Source organism: Mustela lutreola, chromosome 5 (assembly GCF_030435805.1).
Source record: "Mustela lutreola isolate mMusLut2 chromosome 5, mMusLut2.pri, whole genome shotgun sequence".
Classification (NCBI taxonomy): Eukaryota; Metazoa; Chordata; class Mammalia; order Carnivora; family Mustelidae; genus Mustela; species Mustela lutreola.
In genome coordinates, this window is record NC_081294.1 from 587,143 (window position 1) to 604,468 (window position 17,326).

Sequence of the window (17,326 nt, forward strand, 5' to 3'; positions counted from 1 at the left end):
TAGCTACTGGCACCTGCGGAGCCCACTGTGCGAACCCAACGCCCACGCCGACACAAACACAGTGCAGCTGGCCAGCGGAGGTGAGCTTCAGGCCTTAGGAGCAAAAATGCTGAAGGTTCATGTTCTTTGGGGTGGAGAGGCGAAGGGGTGATGGGCAGGGCACTGGGGAAGCCCCAGGAGCAGCCGGGCAGAGCCACAGCCCTGCCTCTACACCCCAGGCTGGCCTGGCACCCTGCTTCTGGAACAGTCCGTGGCTGGAGCTGGGCTTGCGGTCTGCCCCATTTCTGGACTTTTACTGGCTGTCCACAAATGAAATTTTTTTGAGCTCACAGGTGTGCTGGCGGCGCACACTGACGGAATCCCTGACCAGAGAGACAGAGGAGGTCTTCACAAGCCGGGAGCTCCCCACCGCATAGAATTGCACCCTGGTCCAGGGGTCAACAGGCCCCTCCTCCTCCAGCCGTGGCTGCTGGGCCAGTGCGCCCTTTGTCAGGGATGCTGCTGCCCTGGGCTCTGGCCCTCCGGTTGTTAAAACCCGACTCTCAGTCGGCAGGAAAGCGTTCGTGCACCTGTGTGGTGGCCGCAAAGGCATAGCCCGCAGCCCGGAGTCAAATGCATTCGTGGGGTACTGTGCTTGTCCCCGGGGCTGCTGGAACAAAGGGCCACACACTGGCAGCCGAAATCCCCTCCATTCTGGGGCCAGAAGTCCAAAGTCCAGGTGTGGGCAGAGCTGTCCCACCTGTGGAAGGAGGCAAGGCCGTCCTGCTTCCTGCGGCGGCTGGGGCTCCGGGCCTCCTGTCTCGGCCTCTGTCTTCACGTGGCTTCCTCCCTCATGGCTCACTGGCTTAGGGCCCACCCGGATAACCCCGCGTGGTCTCTAAATATATCTGCACAGGCCCTTCCTTTCTCTGGGGGAGATCTGAGTTTCAAGAGGCCGTGATTTGCGGGGGCGGCCTCCCCCCAGCACAGGGGCTCTTCCTAGCTCTCCTAGGGGTCCAGCAGCCACAGCAGGTCATCGGGAGACCAGCTGTCCTGGATCCCCGGGGAGGTTTCGCGGCATGCAGTCGGAGAACGAAGGACAGGACCGCTGCCCCCACGTGGGCAGGCGGGGCTGGCTCGGGTTCTGCTGGGCTGGTGTCCCCGCGCCTCAGCCACCATGTCCCATCTGGCTGTCATGGGCTCTGGGTCCTGGGTCTCTGCCCCTGAAGGAGGTCGCGGGCCACTGTGTGCAGGAGGAGGGACATCACAGTGTGCGTATTTCTGGAACCCGAGCACATCCTCTTGGTGAAAATGTGTCCTCGGCCGCAGGCTGTCCGAGCCCCACCCCCGCAGTCTCCCTGCTGTGGGAAGTCCGTGCGTGGAGTGAAGGCTGCACTCAGGTAGCAATGGGGGGGACTCATGGACCCCCAAGCCACAGCTGGGATGCCGTGCAGCTCCCCCGCCCCGCAGGCCGCCGAGCGCTGTGGGAGCTCCCTCACCGCCGGCTTCCTGGCCCCGCTCAGAGCGCGCGCGGTCTCCCCGCAGATGAGCTTTGCCGGGCGCTCCTGTTCACGCTGCTCGACCGTGGGGAACGGCCCTTAACCCAGATGAGACCAACTGCAGCGAAAATGACCCTGCGTGGCAGAGGCAGCTGGCACCCAGGGCAGGGGGACGGCCCCTGGCCAGTTCTGGGCGTCTCGGGGCTGCCCAGTGGGCCTCACTTGGGCGGGGAGTCTTCCTCAGACGGGCGGCCCCGCCGGTCTCGGCTGCGTCAGGCTCTGCTCCACATCCTGGGGACAGGCGTCCCGGTCAGGGCTGGCTGCACGTACGGGACCCTGTCAAAATTCAAATTCGGGCCCTCGTACAAAAATTAGTAAGGCTCTCAGGAGGGCAACAGTGCAGTGTCCAGTAGGGCTCGGGGCCTTCTGGCAGTCCCGAGCGCGCACAGTCCCGACAGCTGTCCCGCTGTCAGCCGCTCCTGGGACTGAGCAGCTCACCCAAGGGTGCCCAGTGACATCGGGCAGGTACCCACAGCCGGTGTGTGCAGCTTACCTCCGAAACTTGTTTTGGCTTGGGAATTTATCCTTACGATCATAAAACTGGGGATAAAGTCTTATTTATTCCCTAATTTTTATTCAAATAATATTTTACTTAAATAAGATTTTCAGGACTTGAGGTCTGTCACTGATTTTGCTTTAAGAAAACTCCAGAGGCACCGGCCCGCCAAGCAGGGGTGAAGGCATGCCACGTCGCCTTGGGCTGGGGTTCCTTGAGTCTGAACTCCCCACGCCCCACCCCTGCACTAGTCTAAAGAGCTAACCTGGCGATGGGGCCACACGGGCGGTGACAGATGCTGGGGTCTTCCTGGGAGCATGTGGACACTGAAACTGGCCACACGTGGCCGTGTGCCGTGCTCCGTATGTCCACCTGTGGCCGACTTCTCTTCTTCCAGCCCTGCGGGCGGACATTCCGGCACCAAATGCGCCCAGCTCAAAGGAGGGCAGGTCCCCGCAGGACAATCCCGCCCCCCACGTCACCGCGACAGGAAGCTAATAACGGGCGCCCTGAGGTGCCTGTGTGAAGGAGGCGGCTTTCTGCCAGGCCCCTCGGGGAGGTCATAGGGATGCATGAGCAAGTGATGGGAACAGCCCGTTCGCCACGTGGAGGTCAGAGCCCGTTGGGGAGCTCCTTCCCTGTGCGTGTGAAAACCTGTGAGAAGACGCTGGTGGCAGCAGCTGTGGCTTCACAGATTCCAGGACCAAGAGGGGCCGCAGGCTCCCGGGACGCTGGCATTGGGGGCAGCTTCTACTTGGTCATAAAACCATCCCCTAGTACAGTCCAGATCTTCCCCAAATTAATCTAAGCAAGTGTTCCAGGGACACAGTGATTCCCCTGTGCAGGTTCCTGGTCTGCGCAAGACTGTGGCTGCTGTGCTCTCGGTTCTAAACACAGCTGTCCCCTCAAGAATGGTCATCACCTCCCCGCCACTCGCAGGGCGGGGTTCCTCACGTGCCTCTCCACCGTCTGGTGACTCAGCGGCTGAGCCTTCGCAGGTCCAGTCCGCTCTGCTCCCGCAACTGCATTTCCAACTTTGGGCAGCAGCACTGAACACGTCAGATCGTCACAGAACACGTTTTTGTATTGAGGTGAAGTGACAGGAATTAGGTGTGCCCTCTCACATGGAGCAAGGTTTGCCAAACACTGGGCGTCAGGCAGCAAAGCCCAGGACCCTGAAGGGCAGGATCCCCACCAATCGCCTGGGCAGTGACCGAGCGCTGTGCAGGGAGGGTACCCAGGCAGAGCCTGGCAGTCGCCCCGGGTGAGCAAACAGAGATGAGAGACTCTCTTTGTCTCTCCGGGAAAGAACTCACGGAACAGAGTCCCAAAGAGGATAGGACCCAGAGATCTGCAGAAGCCCCACAGCCCCGCGAGGGTACAGCTGGGTCCGGTCAGCACGCAGGTGGGGAGAGCTGTGAGGCTGGACGGGAGCCAAACCCTGCCCGGGGATGCGCCCACGGTTACAGGGTATGCCTGTGGCCGCTGAGCAGAAGGCTCCGCCTCCAGCGGCACAGGTGAGGCCACAGGGGAAGGAGGTGGGCTCAAGGCTGGTCCTGAGCCCCAGCCAAGGCGCAGAGATCAAACTTCTAAAATAACCGCATCTCTGAACACATTTCAGGAACACGGATAAGAACAGAGAAAACTTCAGCATCCCAAAAGGTAATGGTCCCTGGCACCCACCGAGAACCATCACGGCGCCAAGAAACAGGAAAGTAAGACGCGTGTGACAAGCGAGCGGTCGTCTGGAACTGAGCCAGTCCTGCCCCAGCGCATGAGCACCACATATAACTGCCTCCCACGGGGTCTGAGACATGGGAGTCACAGCAGCACCCCAGATGGAGTCTGTAAGGTTGTGAGCTCCAGCGTGTGAGATGGAAAGTGCGCCACCTCTACGGCAGATGAGCCACGAATGGGGGAAACAGCAGAAAGTGTCCGGAGAGAAGCAGGGAACAGAGACCGAACAATCAGCCATCCGTGTCGGGGCCCACAGAAGGTCACCGTCCAGGACGGGCCTGACTCAGGCGAGCACCGCCCCCCCAGGGGGCGGGGATAGGCTTGGGAGCCGGTTCTGCAGCCCCAGACCCAGGCCTCATGCACATGGGCCTCGAGGGGCCAGCACCAGACTGCTCAGGTTGGGGTGGGGCTGGGGGTTGGCTACAAATCCTCCCCATCTCCCCAAAAAGCCACCTGAAGCCCAAAAATGTAAAATTTACCAGGACTGACTTAAAGTTGCTTGCCAATAAAATTAATTTCCATTATTTCCTATAATATAATTCCTGAATTCTGAAGAGTATCCTTAAAAACTGCTTAAGTTCCTGACAGTTAACTTTGCTCCTCATCCCAAGAGAAAACAGCACCCCAGGCCTGTTTCAAGCCCCGGCACAACCCGGGGGGCTTGTTGGGGAAACCGTCACAGCCCTCGCCACGTGGCTGCCCCGCACAGCCAGACGCAGGTCTCTGGGAAAGCTGCCCCCGTGGCTCCGCTTCCCCACCCTGCCCTGACTCCCTGCCCGCCCTCTGCGGAAGCCCGACCACAGCTCCCCTAGGGTCTGCGTGGACATGGGGATACCCCGGGACCTTCGGGACCTCAGAGGATGTGCCGCTCTCTGAGTGCAGCAGTGAGACCTGCCGGGCGGTCAGGTGCCATGATCTCGGGCTTCCCCAGAGGGGCACGGGGAGAGCCCAGCCTCTCCCTGAGCCGAGGACAGGCCCTCCGCCGGGCTGGATGGTGCGGTGCTGGCCTCTGCCACCTCCGGTGTCCCCTCCAGAGACTGGCGATCCTGGAGATCTCATGGGCCCGCTCCCCGCTCATCGGTGGACATGGCGGCCATGCCACCCTGGGCCTGGGGGCTCCCTGGGCGGACGTCCCCCCAGGACAGCAGATCTGGGCCGCCGCACAGCAGCGAGTACGGGAGTAGGAGGTTCTGCAGGTCTGACTCCCAGGCTGGGGTCTCCAACGAGGGGGGCTGCTGGGTAGAGCCATCGGCCGGCGTGGGCTCCTGCGTGGGCTCCTGCGTGGGCTCCTGCGTGGGCTCCTGCGTGGGCTCCGGCGTGGGCTCCTGCGTGGGCTCCTGCGTGGGCTCCGGGGCTCCTGCAGAGCAAAGGAAGCCAAGTGAACGCCAGAGGCAGGTGCGCGGGGGGCCCACCCGGCTGGCGCAGCAGGAGCAGGCAGCCCCTCGCCTGGACTTTCGAGGTGGGGCAGCCGGTGCAGCGAGTCCTGACCTCTCGCTGGGCGGCAGGGGTCGGGGGTGGGCTGCACAGGACCCCTGAACACAGAGCTCATGAGTACCCCCCTCCCCAGCGAGTGGGCAGGACCACGGATGCCCACACAGGGCATCTTCCGTGAGAAACATCCCACCTGTGGGACCGTGCGGAGCGCACAGGTGCACGTTCACAAGAATCCGCGATGAAGACCTGGTAGGCCGGGGGCCCCTGTGTGTCCCACAGACGAACATGCGGGCGGCTTTCCCTCCGTCCTATGGGAGCCAGGTGCTCCCCTCCCCAAGCCGGCCCTCGTCCTGTCGCTGCCTCGTGGGGTGTCCCCGGAGGGCCTCCCGTGCGGGGCATCTCGGCGGCGCGCACCAGCACCATCCCGGGCCCGGCCTCCGTATCCCTGGCAGGACCAGCTCCTGCGCCCCTAACGCGACATCAGACCACCACGCGCGGTTACGGCCGAAGCTCCCGACGACGGGACAGTCGCGTGCTTTTCCTGTTTGCGGCTTCTGGGCTCCCTTCCGTGCACTGCCCAATCAGCATCAGTCATTTGTTTTTCTCATGGGGTCATTCTGGACACTAGTCCCGTGTCCGTTATGGACATGACTTACGAACATGTCTCCGGCTTTGGGCACGACCCTTCACTTTTCGATGGCTCCTGACTACCCAGAAGTCCCTCATTTCCACGTGAACTTACGTCTTCCTGTGGGGTTGGTGCCTTCCAGAATATCTCACATAACCCTCAGACACCAGGAGGACATCCAGCTACTCCCCAATGTCATCTTCCAGTTTTCACAGCTGTCCCTTCCCGCACACGTCTTCAGGCCACGTGAGATCCCTTTGTGTGAAGGGAGGAAGGGCTCAAACACCGTCCGTGCTCTCCTCACGTGGCACCAAACCTTCCAGCAGCATCTATGAGAGCCCTGCCCCCACTCCTCCGGCCTCCTCTGCCAGCTGCTGAGCGTCCGAGCAGACGAGCTTGCAGCTCGGAGGCCTCCACGCTGGCCCCGTGCAGAGCCCGGGTCGGCGGTCAGGCTGGCTTTCATCAACAAGCTTCCCATGAGCGGCGCAGCTCACCGACCCAAACAGCCCTTCTTCTCGGGGCTCTTGGCGATTCTCGACCCCCGGCAATTCCGTACACATTTCGGCAGCAGCATCTCCAGCGGGCACTCCAGCGGGCTCGAGTCCACTCCGCGAGCAGGGCCACGTCCGCCTGCCTTCGGGCTCCTCCGAGGGTCCTAAGTTGGGCCCGTCTCTCTGCAAGTCAGGCTCGATCTCTTCCTGGGGACCTCACTTCTGAAACACCATTGAAAATGGCCCCTTCTCCCTCCCTAGCACTCCGTCCTGACGTAGAAACGCCTACTCCCACTTCGCCCCAAGGTGCGCGAGAGGACAGCCCCCCACACGGAGGCTTCCCTTGGAATGAGTGAGGTTGACGATCTCCCCTGGAAGGGGCTCTGTCTTGAGTCACCGGAGGTTCGAAAACCCGCCTTCTCTGCCTCTGGTGTTTGCTGGTTGGCCGATGACCTATCTAGAAGATGACCAGCCGCCCCCGGGCTCCCAGACTCCAAGAGCCACACCTCCGTAAACACCCCCCCCTTGCCAGGGGACCCCAGGCCCCGTGTGGACCCCAGCCCCGCCTTGCTCACGGTCATCCGTGCTCTGCTCCTGCCTTCGTGTGCCGGGTGACCCCCCCGCTGTGGGCTGAAGGTCACAGGTCCCGGCTGACGGACGACAGGCCACGGACCCTCGGCGAACGGGTGAGCCTCAGTGGCCCTCGGTTTTCTTCTACTCGTTCTCAGATACGCTCGTCAGGTAGACGACAGTTTTCTCTTCATGTGTTTCACTTTGCCTTTTGTCCCCAAAACAATGACCACACTTACTTTGCGATTGGCCCGTGAGCCGGGCACCCTCGCGTGTCTGGCTCTGCTGTGGCCTTGGCCTTCCCGAGGGCACCACCATGTGCAGGAAGGAGGGCTCCTTTCTTCCCCGCTCCCGGCACCGGTGATGACAGGTCCAGAATCGCCCCAAGTGAACCCACAGCCTGAGGAGTTTGGGGGCGTCAGTCCTTCCGAGTCCTTGGCAGAGGGTTTTCTCGGGTCCTCTCACCCCGAGTTTGAGATGGCCGATGACTCTGGCATCCCGCGGGGACGGAGAACGGGCTTTCTTCTGGCTCCCTGCCATAATGCGGCTATAGCCGCCATTACGGCTAAGTTCTAGGCTTCCCGTTCTGGCTGTGCTCTGAGCTTGGTCATCTCTGCCCCTCCTGGAAAGCTGTGAAAAACAAGCCCCCTGGGGACGCAGTGCCCATGGGCTCTCCTCTGGGTTTCTCTTTGCCTCTGTCCCTGGCCTGAGGACCCCTGGCCTCTCCGCTGTCCCCGAGCCCCCACACCCCGCCGTGCGGCGTGCACACCCCCCACAGTGTAGTCCGACCAGGTGCGGGACCTGCGGCCCAGGGCCCCCATCACACACAACACCTGTTTGTAATTCAGATCCTTAAGTCCAACTTGAGTCCCTCTGGACTCACATCAAGATCAAGCCACCCTCTCAGCCTCCTGTCCTGTTCTGGAAACAGGAGCCGCTGACTCGCCACCACGGGCGTGGTGAAGGGCAGGGGGGTCTCAGGCGCGGGGCTCTGAAGGGAGGCGTAGCCTGGCCGAGGGTTTCTTGGACGAGGAGATGCCATTTCGGGAGCACTGTGTGAGGATCCCACATGCGACCGACGACCCCCCGGCAGACAGAGAAGGCGGCCGGGCTAGAGCCTCCGCAGGTCACCCTGGGCCTTCGGCTCCGACTGGCCGTGGGCCTCGCTCTGTGTGCCTGTTAGCAGACGGGCGGCCGCCGCTCCTCCGGGCCTCGGCTCAGACTGGCGGCCAAGCGTCCGCTGGGGCTCCGGCCCCACCGCGCGGCCCCACTGCGCGGCCTGCGGCCTTGCGGCACGCACGGCAGGTGGCAGCGGGCGAGCGTGGGACCCTGTCTGCAGACCCTCTCCATGAGCCCCAGCTTGTCCTCTGTGCCGCTGACAACAGTGTCCCAGCCCCCCGTTGCTGATTTCTCCCATTTTTTCTTCCGTGGGAAATCTTTAACTCTCGAGCATTGAACTGTGTAGACCCCAACACCCAGGCTGTGAGGTGCCTCACCTTCCTCCCGCTCAGGCGGCCTCGGGTCTCGCGGCGGACCCTCTGACACCTGCGGAGAGAGGAGCGACAGGAATAAGAATGCAGCTTTTGTCGCGCTGCCAGAGCCCTGCCCCAACGGGTTCCGGGACGCGGCCCACCGCCTCGCCACCTGGGTCCGGAGCACTCACTTCAGTGGGAAGCTGCTGACCAGACCCTGCGGCGGGGATGTGGGCTTTCCCTCTGCACGCACATCACAATGGAGACAAGTGGTGTCTGATGAGTGGGAAGGTCTCATGGGGGCTGAGGGGGCCCACGTGGACCCCCAGCATGATGAAGGGGCGACAAGGACACAGCCCAGGCCACCCCTTGCCTGGCGCCTTCTCCTCACAACTCTGATCGCTGGTGGCAAGTCCTGGTGACCCAGGAGCCCCGAGCGTCTTCACATCACCTCCTGAAAACAGGAAGCATATTCCTTGTCCTGGTGCCACTGGGCTGGGCAAGAGGTGACTTATCACCCCATTCAGTGGGCTGGCCTAATAGGAGGGGGGAGCACGGGTCTCGGCAAGGGGCCAGGGACGGCGCTCATCCTAACGCTCGGGGCTGCATGTGGCAGGGACCAGGCACTGGGGTTCTGCACAATCTCCCCTTGGAGGTGTTGAAAGACCCCTAAGGATAGATGTTTCTGGAACACTTCTAAATCGGAAGTGTGCCTCCCCGAACCAACACTTGAGAATTACAGTGAAGATACAAACTGATGCTTGGATGAGTAAAGACACAGCTTTATAGGAAACAGAAGCCCTTACAGATGGAGACCAACCATCCCTGAAGAGGAGGAAGTGAACGGGAACAGACTGCGGAACACCAAGGTTTGAGGAGCTGTCGGGGCAGAGAGGCCCCTGGGATCCACCTAGAGGCAGTGATGAGGGCTGAGTGGGGGCAGGGCTCTGACAGGTCACTGGGGGCCCCACAGGCTAAGCAGCCAGGTGAGTGGCTGCTGCCATCAAACTTCCCAGTCCACAGGTGACCGGAGGGCATCCACCCAAGATGGCTGCAGAATGGGCAGCAATCCTGGTAGAGGAGGGGACAGGGATCAGGAAGCCAAGCTGACTGAGGTATTCCTGAAAGTATAAGGATTACACTATTGGTTTAAAATGAAAGCAAAACCAACACAGAGCTGGGCAGTGGGATGGCGAAGGGCTACAGGGTAGAGATTTGTGGGGAGCATGGTGGCGACTGTGTCGGTGCAAACATCAGCAGCCTTCACCTGAGGACACAGTGCCGGTGCAGGATGCACGAGGGATCCAACCTCCTTGGAAGGAACCATGATGCTCAGGGGAGCCGTCAGGGTCAACTCTTCCAGACTCGGGAACTGGACCAGAACTGTGACAATATGCAGCACCAGAGAAGGGATGCTACCCGTGCTCCTAAGTGAGCGGTGTGTGCAAGCCATCAGCCACCCACCCTCAGCCCTCCTGTGGCTGCTGGAGGACAGCCCTCATTCCTGGAGCAGCTAGTGTCTGGGCAGCCCACAGGAACTCTGTACTCCAAAACTTGGGTGGGGTGTGTCTTGGTTGGTCTCTTCATGTCCTTGGGGGCCAGCAAGGGTGTTCCCTTGTCCTGGCTACCTCGGCAGCAGTAGTTCCCTTCGGGAGCATCTACTAGAACATTTATTCCCCCTATTTGCAGTCTGACATTTAAGGAAATTACTTGTTGACCACACAGATAATCAGAGAAACTTCACAATGGGCAATACAGACTTAAGAGTGTCACAATCTGATAATTCAAACACCTACAATCCCCAAGCAGTGGGAGAATCTGGTGTCCAGATTTGCCACATTGTAATACTCAGAATATCCAATTCTCAACAAAAAAAATAATAAAACAGACAAAGAAATAGGAAAATATGGCCCATTCAAAGGAGGAAAAGAATTTGACAGAATTTTCCAGAAAAAGCCCAGACATTTAATAGTCAAGAATATTATATAAGCCGTCTTAAACATGCTCAATGATCCAAGGCAAAGAATGAAAGAAAATTGGAAAAATATTGAATAAACAAAAAGTATATCAATAAAGAGATAGGAACTACACAAAGGAACCAAACAGAAATTCTACCACTGATAAGTGTGAAATTAAAAATTCACTAGTGGAGATCACCACATTTGAGCAGAAGAAAGGATCCGTGAGCTCGAAGACAAATGAAATTATCCAGTCTGGGGACCAGGGAGAGAATGGAATGAAGGAACATGAACAGTGCCTGGTTGATTTAAGGTCCCAAAGGAGAAGAGAGGGGGCAGAGGGAAAAATATCTGAAGAAACGCTTGCTACACGCTTCCCAAATGTGATGGAAGGTATGGATCTACACATCCAAGATGCTCAACTAAGTCCAAGCAGGGAAATCTCAGAAGGGTTTGTCCAGAAGAGGTGTAGCACTGCCTGACTCTCAGAAACCCAAGAGAGGACTCTGAAAGCAGAGAGAAAGAAATGGTTTGTCTTGTACAAGGAGCCTTGATAAGATCAATGGCTGTGTTCCCATCAGAAATCAGGGAAGCCAGAGGGCACATTAAAGTCCTGTAAGGAAAATAAAATCTGCCAGCCAAGAATTCTAAATATAGCAAAATGATCTTTTGAGGATAAAGGAGAAATTAAAACATTCTTAGATAAACAAAAGCTGAGAGAATTCAGGACCCACAGACCTTCCCTATTCGAAATACTAAAGGCAGCTTTTGGGGCTAAAATGGAGGCTTTACACAGTAGAGGAGATAAAGAACTGGTGAAGACAACCACACGGGTCAGTAAGTGAGCCAGGATGGTCGTGCTGGGAGTTTGTAGCTCCCCTCCTCTCTATGTGACTTAAAAGACACATTCATGGGACAATAATTATAAATCTCTCCTAATAGGCGCACAATGTGTAAAGATGTAATCTGCGACATTAGCAATATGGAGGGAAAGGACTGGAGTATTTGTATGGTATTGAAATTAAGTTGGTATGATTCAACCTGGACTCTTATAAATGTAAGATGTTAATTATAATCCCGAAGATAACCAGTAAGAAGACAACTAAAAAATATAAGAAGGAAAGAAGACAGGTATAAAAATGAAACAGTATGCAAATTCAACTAAATACAAAAAAGGCAGTAGTGAAAGCATTGTGGAATAAAAAAAAAAAAAATGAGGCATACAGAAAACAGATCGCGGGGGAAGAGGGTCCACTTGATGTTTAGTGAACGGAGCTGGGATAACAGAAACCCACATGGAAGAGAGGAAGCTGGATCCCTACCTCACACCAACCACGCCAGTGAACCATAGAGAACACACGTCTCAAAATTCAATGCTGAAAACTTGTAGTAGAAAGTACAGACGACTCTCTTAGATGCTTGGGTTAAAGTTCAATCAAGACCAGAAAGCGTTATCATAAAATATGTCTACGTGTGAGTACATTGAAAGCTATGGCTCCGGCTCATCAGACGTCTGGTTAAACTAAGCATGCAGTCAAGTTGCTCCGTAACACTCCATCTGTAATGCACCCAGCTAATGAGGGGTTTGTATTAAGAATATATACAGAATTCAAACAAATCTATAAGAAGAGCAGAAACGGCTGGACAGAAAACTGGGCCAAGGACAAGAGCAAGCACTTCCCTTGGGGGAAACTTACATGGGAAACGCAGGTTCAGCACCATCAGTCATGGGGGAAAGTCTGGGATGGAATGGAAGCCACCGGCCGGCACCACTGGATTTGTGGCACCAGGTGTTGAGGAGGATATGGACCAACTGGGCTTCATATACACTTCTGTGGGAATGCAGACTACGCACCCAATTTAGAAACCCCCCTGACCTTATCACGCAGACTTGCTGCTGGTTACAGACCCGAGCAGCGGTGTCCGTCCTGCATGCCCACAGCAGAGGGGACGAGCGAGTGTGGGGCGAGAAGCATCACAGAAGGAAGGCAAGTGGACCCAGCAGCACAGACACAGAACGACCATCTAGACTACTAAGCAGTGAATGAAAAGATGATTCCCCCAAATTCCAAACATCACAGACACACTGTGTCCCTTCTGTGAAATAGAGTAGCCAATGAATTGCATGTGTGTATTTTCTAGGAACAGGTACGGTCTTGAAATGCAGAAGGAAGGGGAAAGACTAGAACAAAGACCCTAGCTGCAGATATAGACCAACGTCAGGACCTGCATTTTCTTGGCTGGTTGGTGCTTCCTCTGACACCAAAGATAGAATACAGAGTAAATTTAGAAAGCAGGTCACGCATAGATCAGTGATGAGTCTGTGTCCCAGATGAGATCATTATTCATATGCACCAAGGTCTAAAGCAAGGCATTGGGCTGGGCTAGTGTTTACTGAGCACCAGTCCAGGCTGAACACCGGGCAGCAGTGCTCACTGCCCCTCACCGAGTCCTCGCACGTCTCGCTCTGGGAAGTGACAGCCATACGTCCTCACCTCCTGGAGACCCAGGGACTCGGCGGGGTGGGGGTAAGAAACTTACTCTGGGGTGCGGAACCAGTAACGTCTCCATACCAGAAGGGCCCAAAGTCCAAGCTCACCTTAGGGGGCCCATTCCTTTGTAAGCACTCTGCTGAGAGCTACAGGCCTGGGGTCACCCACAGAGAGGTGGGCCCGGCGTGAAGCAGGGCACACAGGGTGTCAGGATCGGATGTGAGTTCTGGACCAAGCCTGACATGAGGAGAAGGTCCCAGGCTGGACTGGGGTGTGGACTCAGTGACCATGCATGGCCGTCTGAGGCCGGGATCTGAGTTCCGTTGGTTGGGAGCGAGCTTGCTGAGCTCAAAGCCAAGGGTTCGAGAGCACTGTCCTGACCACTTGGGCCTCCCTGGCTGGGGGGCAACACCCTTGGTGCCTTGGAGCATGAGGGCAACCAGTCTTCAGAATACAATGCGGACCCCAGCTGTGGGGGACCCAAGCCCTGCGGGGGGCTCTCACTCCTACATCTGAGCTGGGTCATCAGCTTCAGCCCTGGGCTCACCTTCAGTGACAGGGCGCTCCCAGGGCTGGTGGTGGTGGTGGCGGAGCTCACATCTGAGGACCTGGACAGCGACAGGAGCACCTTCCGCCTGGGTCTGCTAGGGCGGGACAGGAAGGAGAAACCCGTCACCAAGGCGGCCTTCCCCCTGGGGTGAGTGTGCGGGGTGAGCAGGACGTCCCCCTGCTAGGGTCCCCTCTTGTCTGCGGTCTCAAGAACAGGAAGAGCTTGGGAGGCTATTGGAGGGCCTGAGGGAGTCAGGCCGGAGGCTCCCGTGGGGAGGGCCCTACGCTTCCACCGCCAGCAGAAAAGGAAAACCGAGTCCCTGCGTGAAATCCTTTAACACCGGACAGAAGGAGCTTTGTCTGTGGGACAGGTCCTCCTGGCTCGTGTTCATTCTGACTGGCCAATTTCCACACAGTCCGAGAACTGAGCATCCCCGACAGAGAAACAAACCCACAGGTCCATCAGACCATCAGGAGGAGACTCTGCACGACCTTCTACCAACATGTGGCCACGATGGGCGCCCCCGAGGGCCTGGGTGAGCGTGTTCTCCACCGGCCTGGCCTCTAGCCCCGAGACCACACCGGCTATGGCCGATGAGGCCCAAGGAGCAGGGGCGGGGGTGGGGGGGTCTCCAGTGCCGACTGGTCTCCTGGATCCAAACAGTTAAGTCACCACAGAAACATTTGGCACAACAAGAAAGCACTAATAGTGTTCTAGTTGCCCCCAGAGCCAGGGCTGCCGGGTCGGGACACAGGAAGCCAGCTGGGTACAGGACGACACCGGGCACCCTGACCATCCAGGGGGTCTCAGGGGCCCCAGGGGAACCTGGACCAGTTCCCACGGGCACCATGTGTGGGTCTGTCTTCTGAGCAAGAGAGCAGCCTCCCTCATGTCCCCTCCAGTATCCTGTCCTCATCTCTGCCCGCGTCCCCAGCATGGCCCGCTGACTCCATCAGCACCATGTCCCTCGTGGTCCCAGCAAGCCCCCCCCCACAGGAGGCTGGGCCAGGGCCGTGGCAGCAGGGGTGTGGGAGAGCAGAGGGCGGTGCAGGGGGAGGGGCATGTGCCTCCCTGGGGGCCGCCTCTCCCACACCCTGCTCAGCAGTTGGGGGCCGGGCCAGGGTCGAGGGGGCCCAGAGCGACGCCTGTGTGTCTCTGTGTTTGGTGAGTGAGAGTCAAGAAAATGCCTTGTCCTTTTTAATTTTATTTTAAATTGCATTCGATGGCGCTGGAGGAAGGACGCGAGATCTCCAGACCAGCCAGGACGGTGTTTCCCAGCGCTGTCCCCTCAAGGACAAAGGGAGCCTGTGCTCGCGGTGGGCTCGGGTGAGTGGTGTAGAGACCCAGCCCTCACTAACGGTTGCAGCGCGACCCTCTCCTCTTGCTCAGTATTGCAGGGGAAGGCGACCTGTCCTGCTGCGGTCGGTCATGGGGACAGAAGTCCCCTGATCTCACCCTTTAAAACGTGTGCTGGAAACCAGGCAACGATCGGTCCGGGGCCACTTTCTGCGCCTGCAGCACAGAGGGTCGAAAGGCCATGTGCCCCCGGGGGCCTGTGCGCGCAGCTGCGGGTGCTGACTTCGCAGCCCCACAAAGACCAAAGGGCCAAAGGACAAGCCGAACGCGGCCCGGCCCGTGGCAACACGGCAAGGGCCTGCGCCCTCCGCTCGCTGCCCCCCGCCCTTCTAGGTGCAGAAGAACAGCGGACCCCCCTGGGGCTTGCCACCAGCTCCCGTCGCAGGGGGCGAGGCCAAGGAGCGCCGCCCGAACTCTCCATGTGAAGCCAGTGCGATGAGCAGCCTGAGAGGCTGTCCACACCCGTGACCTCGGGGACACAGTATTGTCCCCCAGTCCATGACCACGGCACCATGAGGCCTTCCACTGTGGTCTTCCGCGGCGGGTCGGATGGGCATGCGGCTGTTTTTCAGTCGGGAGAAACCATCCGGGACGCTCGCACTCTTACCCAGGGGCAGGGGACGTCGGCTTGCTGCCTGAGTCCTGTGAGGGTGCAAATGATAGTCTGCGACATGAGAACAGAGGAGTGCCTGACACAGAGCTCACTCTCAAAACCCACGTCATCAGAAGCTCATTTGGGGTCCAGGGAAGCGGTCAGCACAGAGGCGCGCCTCCCTCCCTGCCCTGGGCCCCAGCCTCACTCTGAGCCCTCTTGCTTCTCGCCCGGCGCCCCGGCACCCGGGCACCCTGAGTGCGCCCACATTGGCGATGGGGTTCATACGGAGGGTACGTGTTAAGTGAGGTCACCAGGCGGCCCTGACCTTGGTGATGGGTCTGCGTGTGAGGCGACAGCGGCAGGGACGGAGGTGCACAGAGAAAGGGCTCTTCGAGGACGCCGGTGGGGCGTGGAGGACAGAGGCATCAGGAGGACCCAACCTTGACGGCCCCTGGGTCTCAGGCTTCCAGCCTCCAGACTGGGGGATCTGGGGTCTGTCACTGAAGGCACCGTCTGTGTCCGCGGCGACGGGCACGGCTCTGTTGGTCAGCACCGCCGGGCTCGGACAGCCTTGTGCGGCCGTCCCTGTAGCGGGGACAGGGCCCTCGTGCTGGGGCTGCCTCCTGCTTTCCTGCAATGATGCTGAACATCGTTTCACCTGGGCTTGTTCAACTCTGAGCCAGGCTTTTGATGAAGTCCAACGCACCATGTTTCCTTTTCCTTCTTTTTAAATTGTAAAACAATTTTAAATATTATTTCATATATTTTCACTCTAAGAATCAGGTGAATATACTTAACCCTTTGCAAAATCGAGAAAACTAAAACGTACCCAGAGTTCCATCATCCGAATGCGTTTCTCGGCATTTCCTGTCAATCTTGATTTCCCCATTCATAGGATTTGTTTTGCTTTATACAATCGTAAATTTGCCATAAATGTAATTTCATACTGCTTTTCCCCATTATTATATCATAAGCATTTAAACAGTATTATTAAAGAGGCGCCTGGGGGGCTCCGTCGGTGGAGCCTCTGCCTTCGGCTCAGGTCATGATCTCAGGGTCCTGGGTGGGGCTCCTGCCCAGCGGCGAGTCGGCTTGGCCCTCTCCCCCCCGCCCCTGCGAGCTCTCTCCCACTCCCTCTCAAGTCAGCAATAAAATCTTTTGAAGAACTCCTTACATAGTTTCCACAGCCAGACTCTCCAGCGGCTGCATCATCTTTCCAAGTCAGACATTCAGCCTATGCTGCTTAATGACTCACTTGATTTTGTGTTTTTTGATTGTTACAGAGTTTTTGTTATTATAAACAATGTGATAGTGAACACCCCTGCATAAAGCTTTGCCCACATTTTTTAAATTAACATATAAGGTGTCATTTGTAGCAGGGGTACAGGTCTGTGATTCAGCAGTCTTACACATTTCACAGCACTTGATATAGCACATACCCTCCTCAATGTCCATCACCCAGCCACCCCATCCCTACCCCCAGCTCCCAGCAACTCTCCGTTTGTTTCCTGAGATTAAGAGTCTCATGGTTTGTCTCTCTCTCTCTGGTTTCATCTTCTTTCATTTTCCCTCCCTTCCCCTATGATCCTCTGTCTTCTCAAATTCCTCGTATCAGTGACACTTGTCTTTCTCTGATTGACTCATTTCACTCAGCATAATACCCTCTAGTTCCATCCACGTCATCACAAATGGCAAGATTTCATTCCTTCTGATGGCGGCATAGTATTCCATTGTGTATATACACAACATCTTTATCCATTCATCTGTGGATGGACATCTAGGTTCTTTCCATAGTTTGGCTATTGTGGAGGTTGCTGCTATAAACATTCGGGTGCACGTGCCCCTTCGGATCACTACGTTTGTATCTTTAGGGTAAATACCCAGTAGTGCGATTGCTGGGTCTTAGGGCAGCTCTTTTTTCAGCTTTTTGAGGAAGCTTGATGTTGTTTTCCAGAGTGGCTGCACCAGCTTGCATTCCCACCGACAGTGTAGGAGGGTTCCCCTTTCTC

The 17,326-nt window shown here is 57.5% G+C and overlaps 1 protein-coding gene and 1 long non-coding RNA gene across 4 annotated transcripts in view; one reads left to right on the top strand and one right to left on the bottom strand.

The window, feature by feature from the left end:
• Nucleotides 1–87: 87 nt before the first annotated feature.
• On the top strand, nucleotides 88–4,310 carry LOC131831529 (uncharacterized). Its single transcript, XR_009353672.1, has 2 exons — nucleotides 88–3,551; nucleotides 3,656–4,310. It is a non-coding gene; the product is annotated as an uncharacterized LOC131831529 (long non-coding RNA).
• The window catches only part of ZDHHC11 (zinc finger DHHC-type containing 11), a 55,836-nt gene continuing 42,776 nt past the window's right edge, over nucleotides 4,267–17,326 (bottom strand). Inside the window, exons 10-12 of one of the 3 annotated variants that reach the window (XM_059173566.1) lie at nucleotides 13,364–13,457; nucleotides 8,391–8,439; nucleotides 4,982–5,128 (exon numbers count right to left, since the gene is read on the bottom strand). In XM_059173566.1, coding sequence (XP_059029549.1) covers nucleotides 8,402–8,439; nucleotides 13,364–13,457 — 132 coding nt within the window. In that variant the 3' untranslated portion in view covers nucleotides 4,982–5,128; nucleotides 8,391–8,401. Of the gene's footprint in view, nucleotides 5,129–8,390; nucleotides 8,440–13,363; nucleotides 13,461–17,326 lie in introns of all 3 variants that reach the window. The other 2 variants (XM_059173565.1, XM_059173563.1) reach the window with 2 other exon arrangements.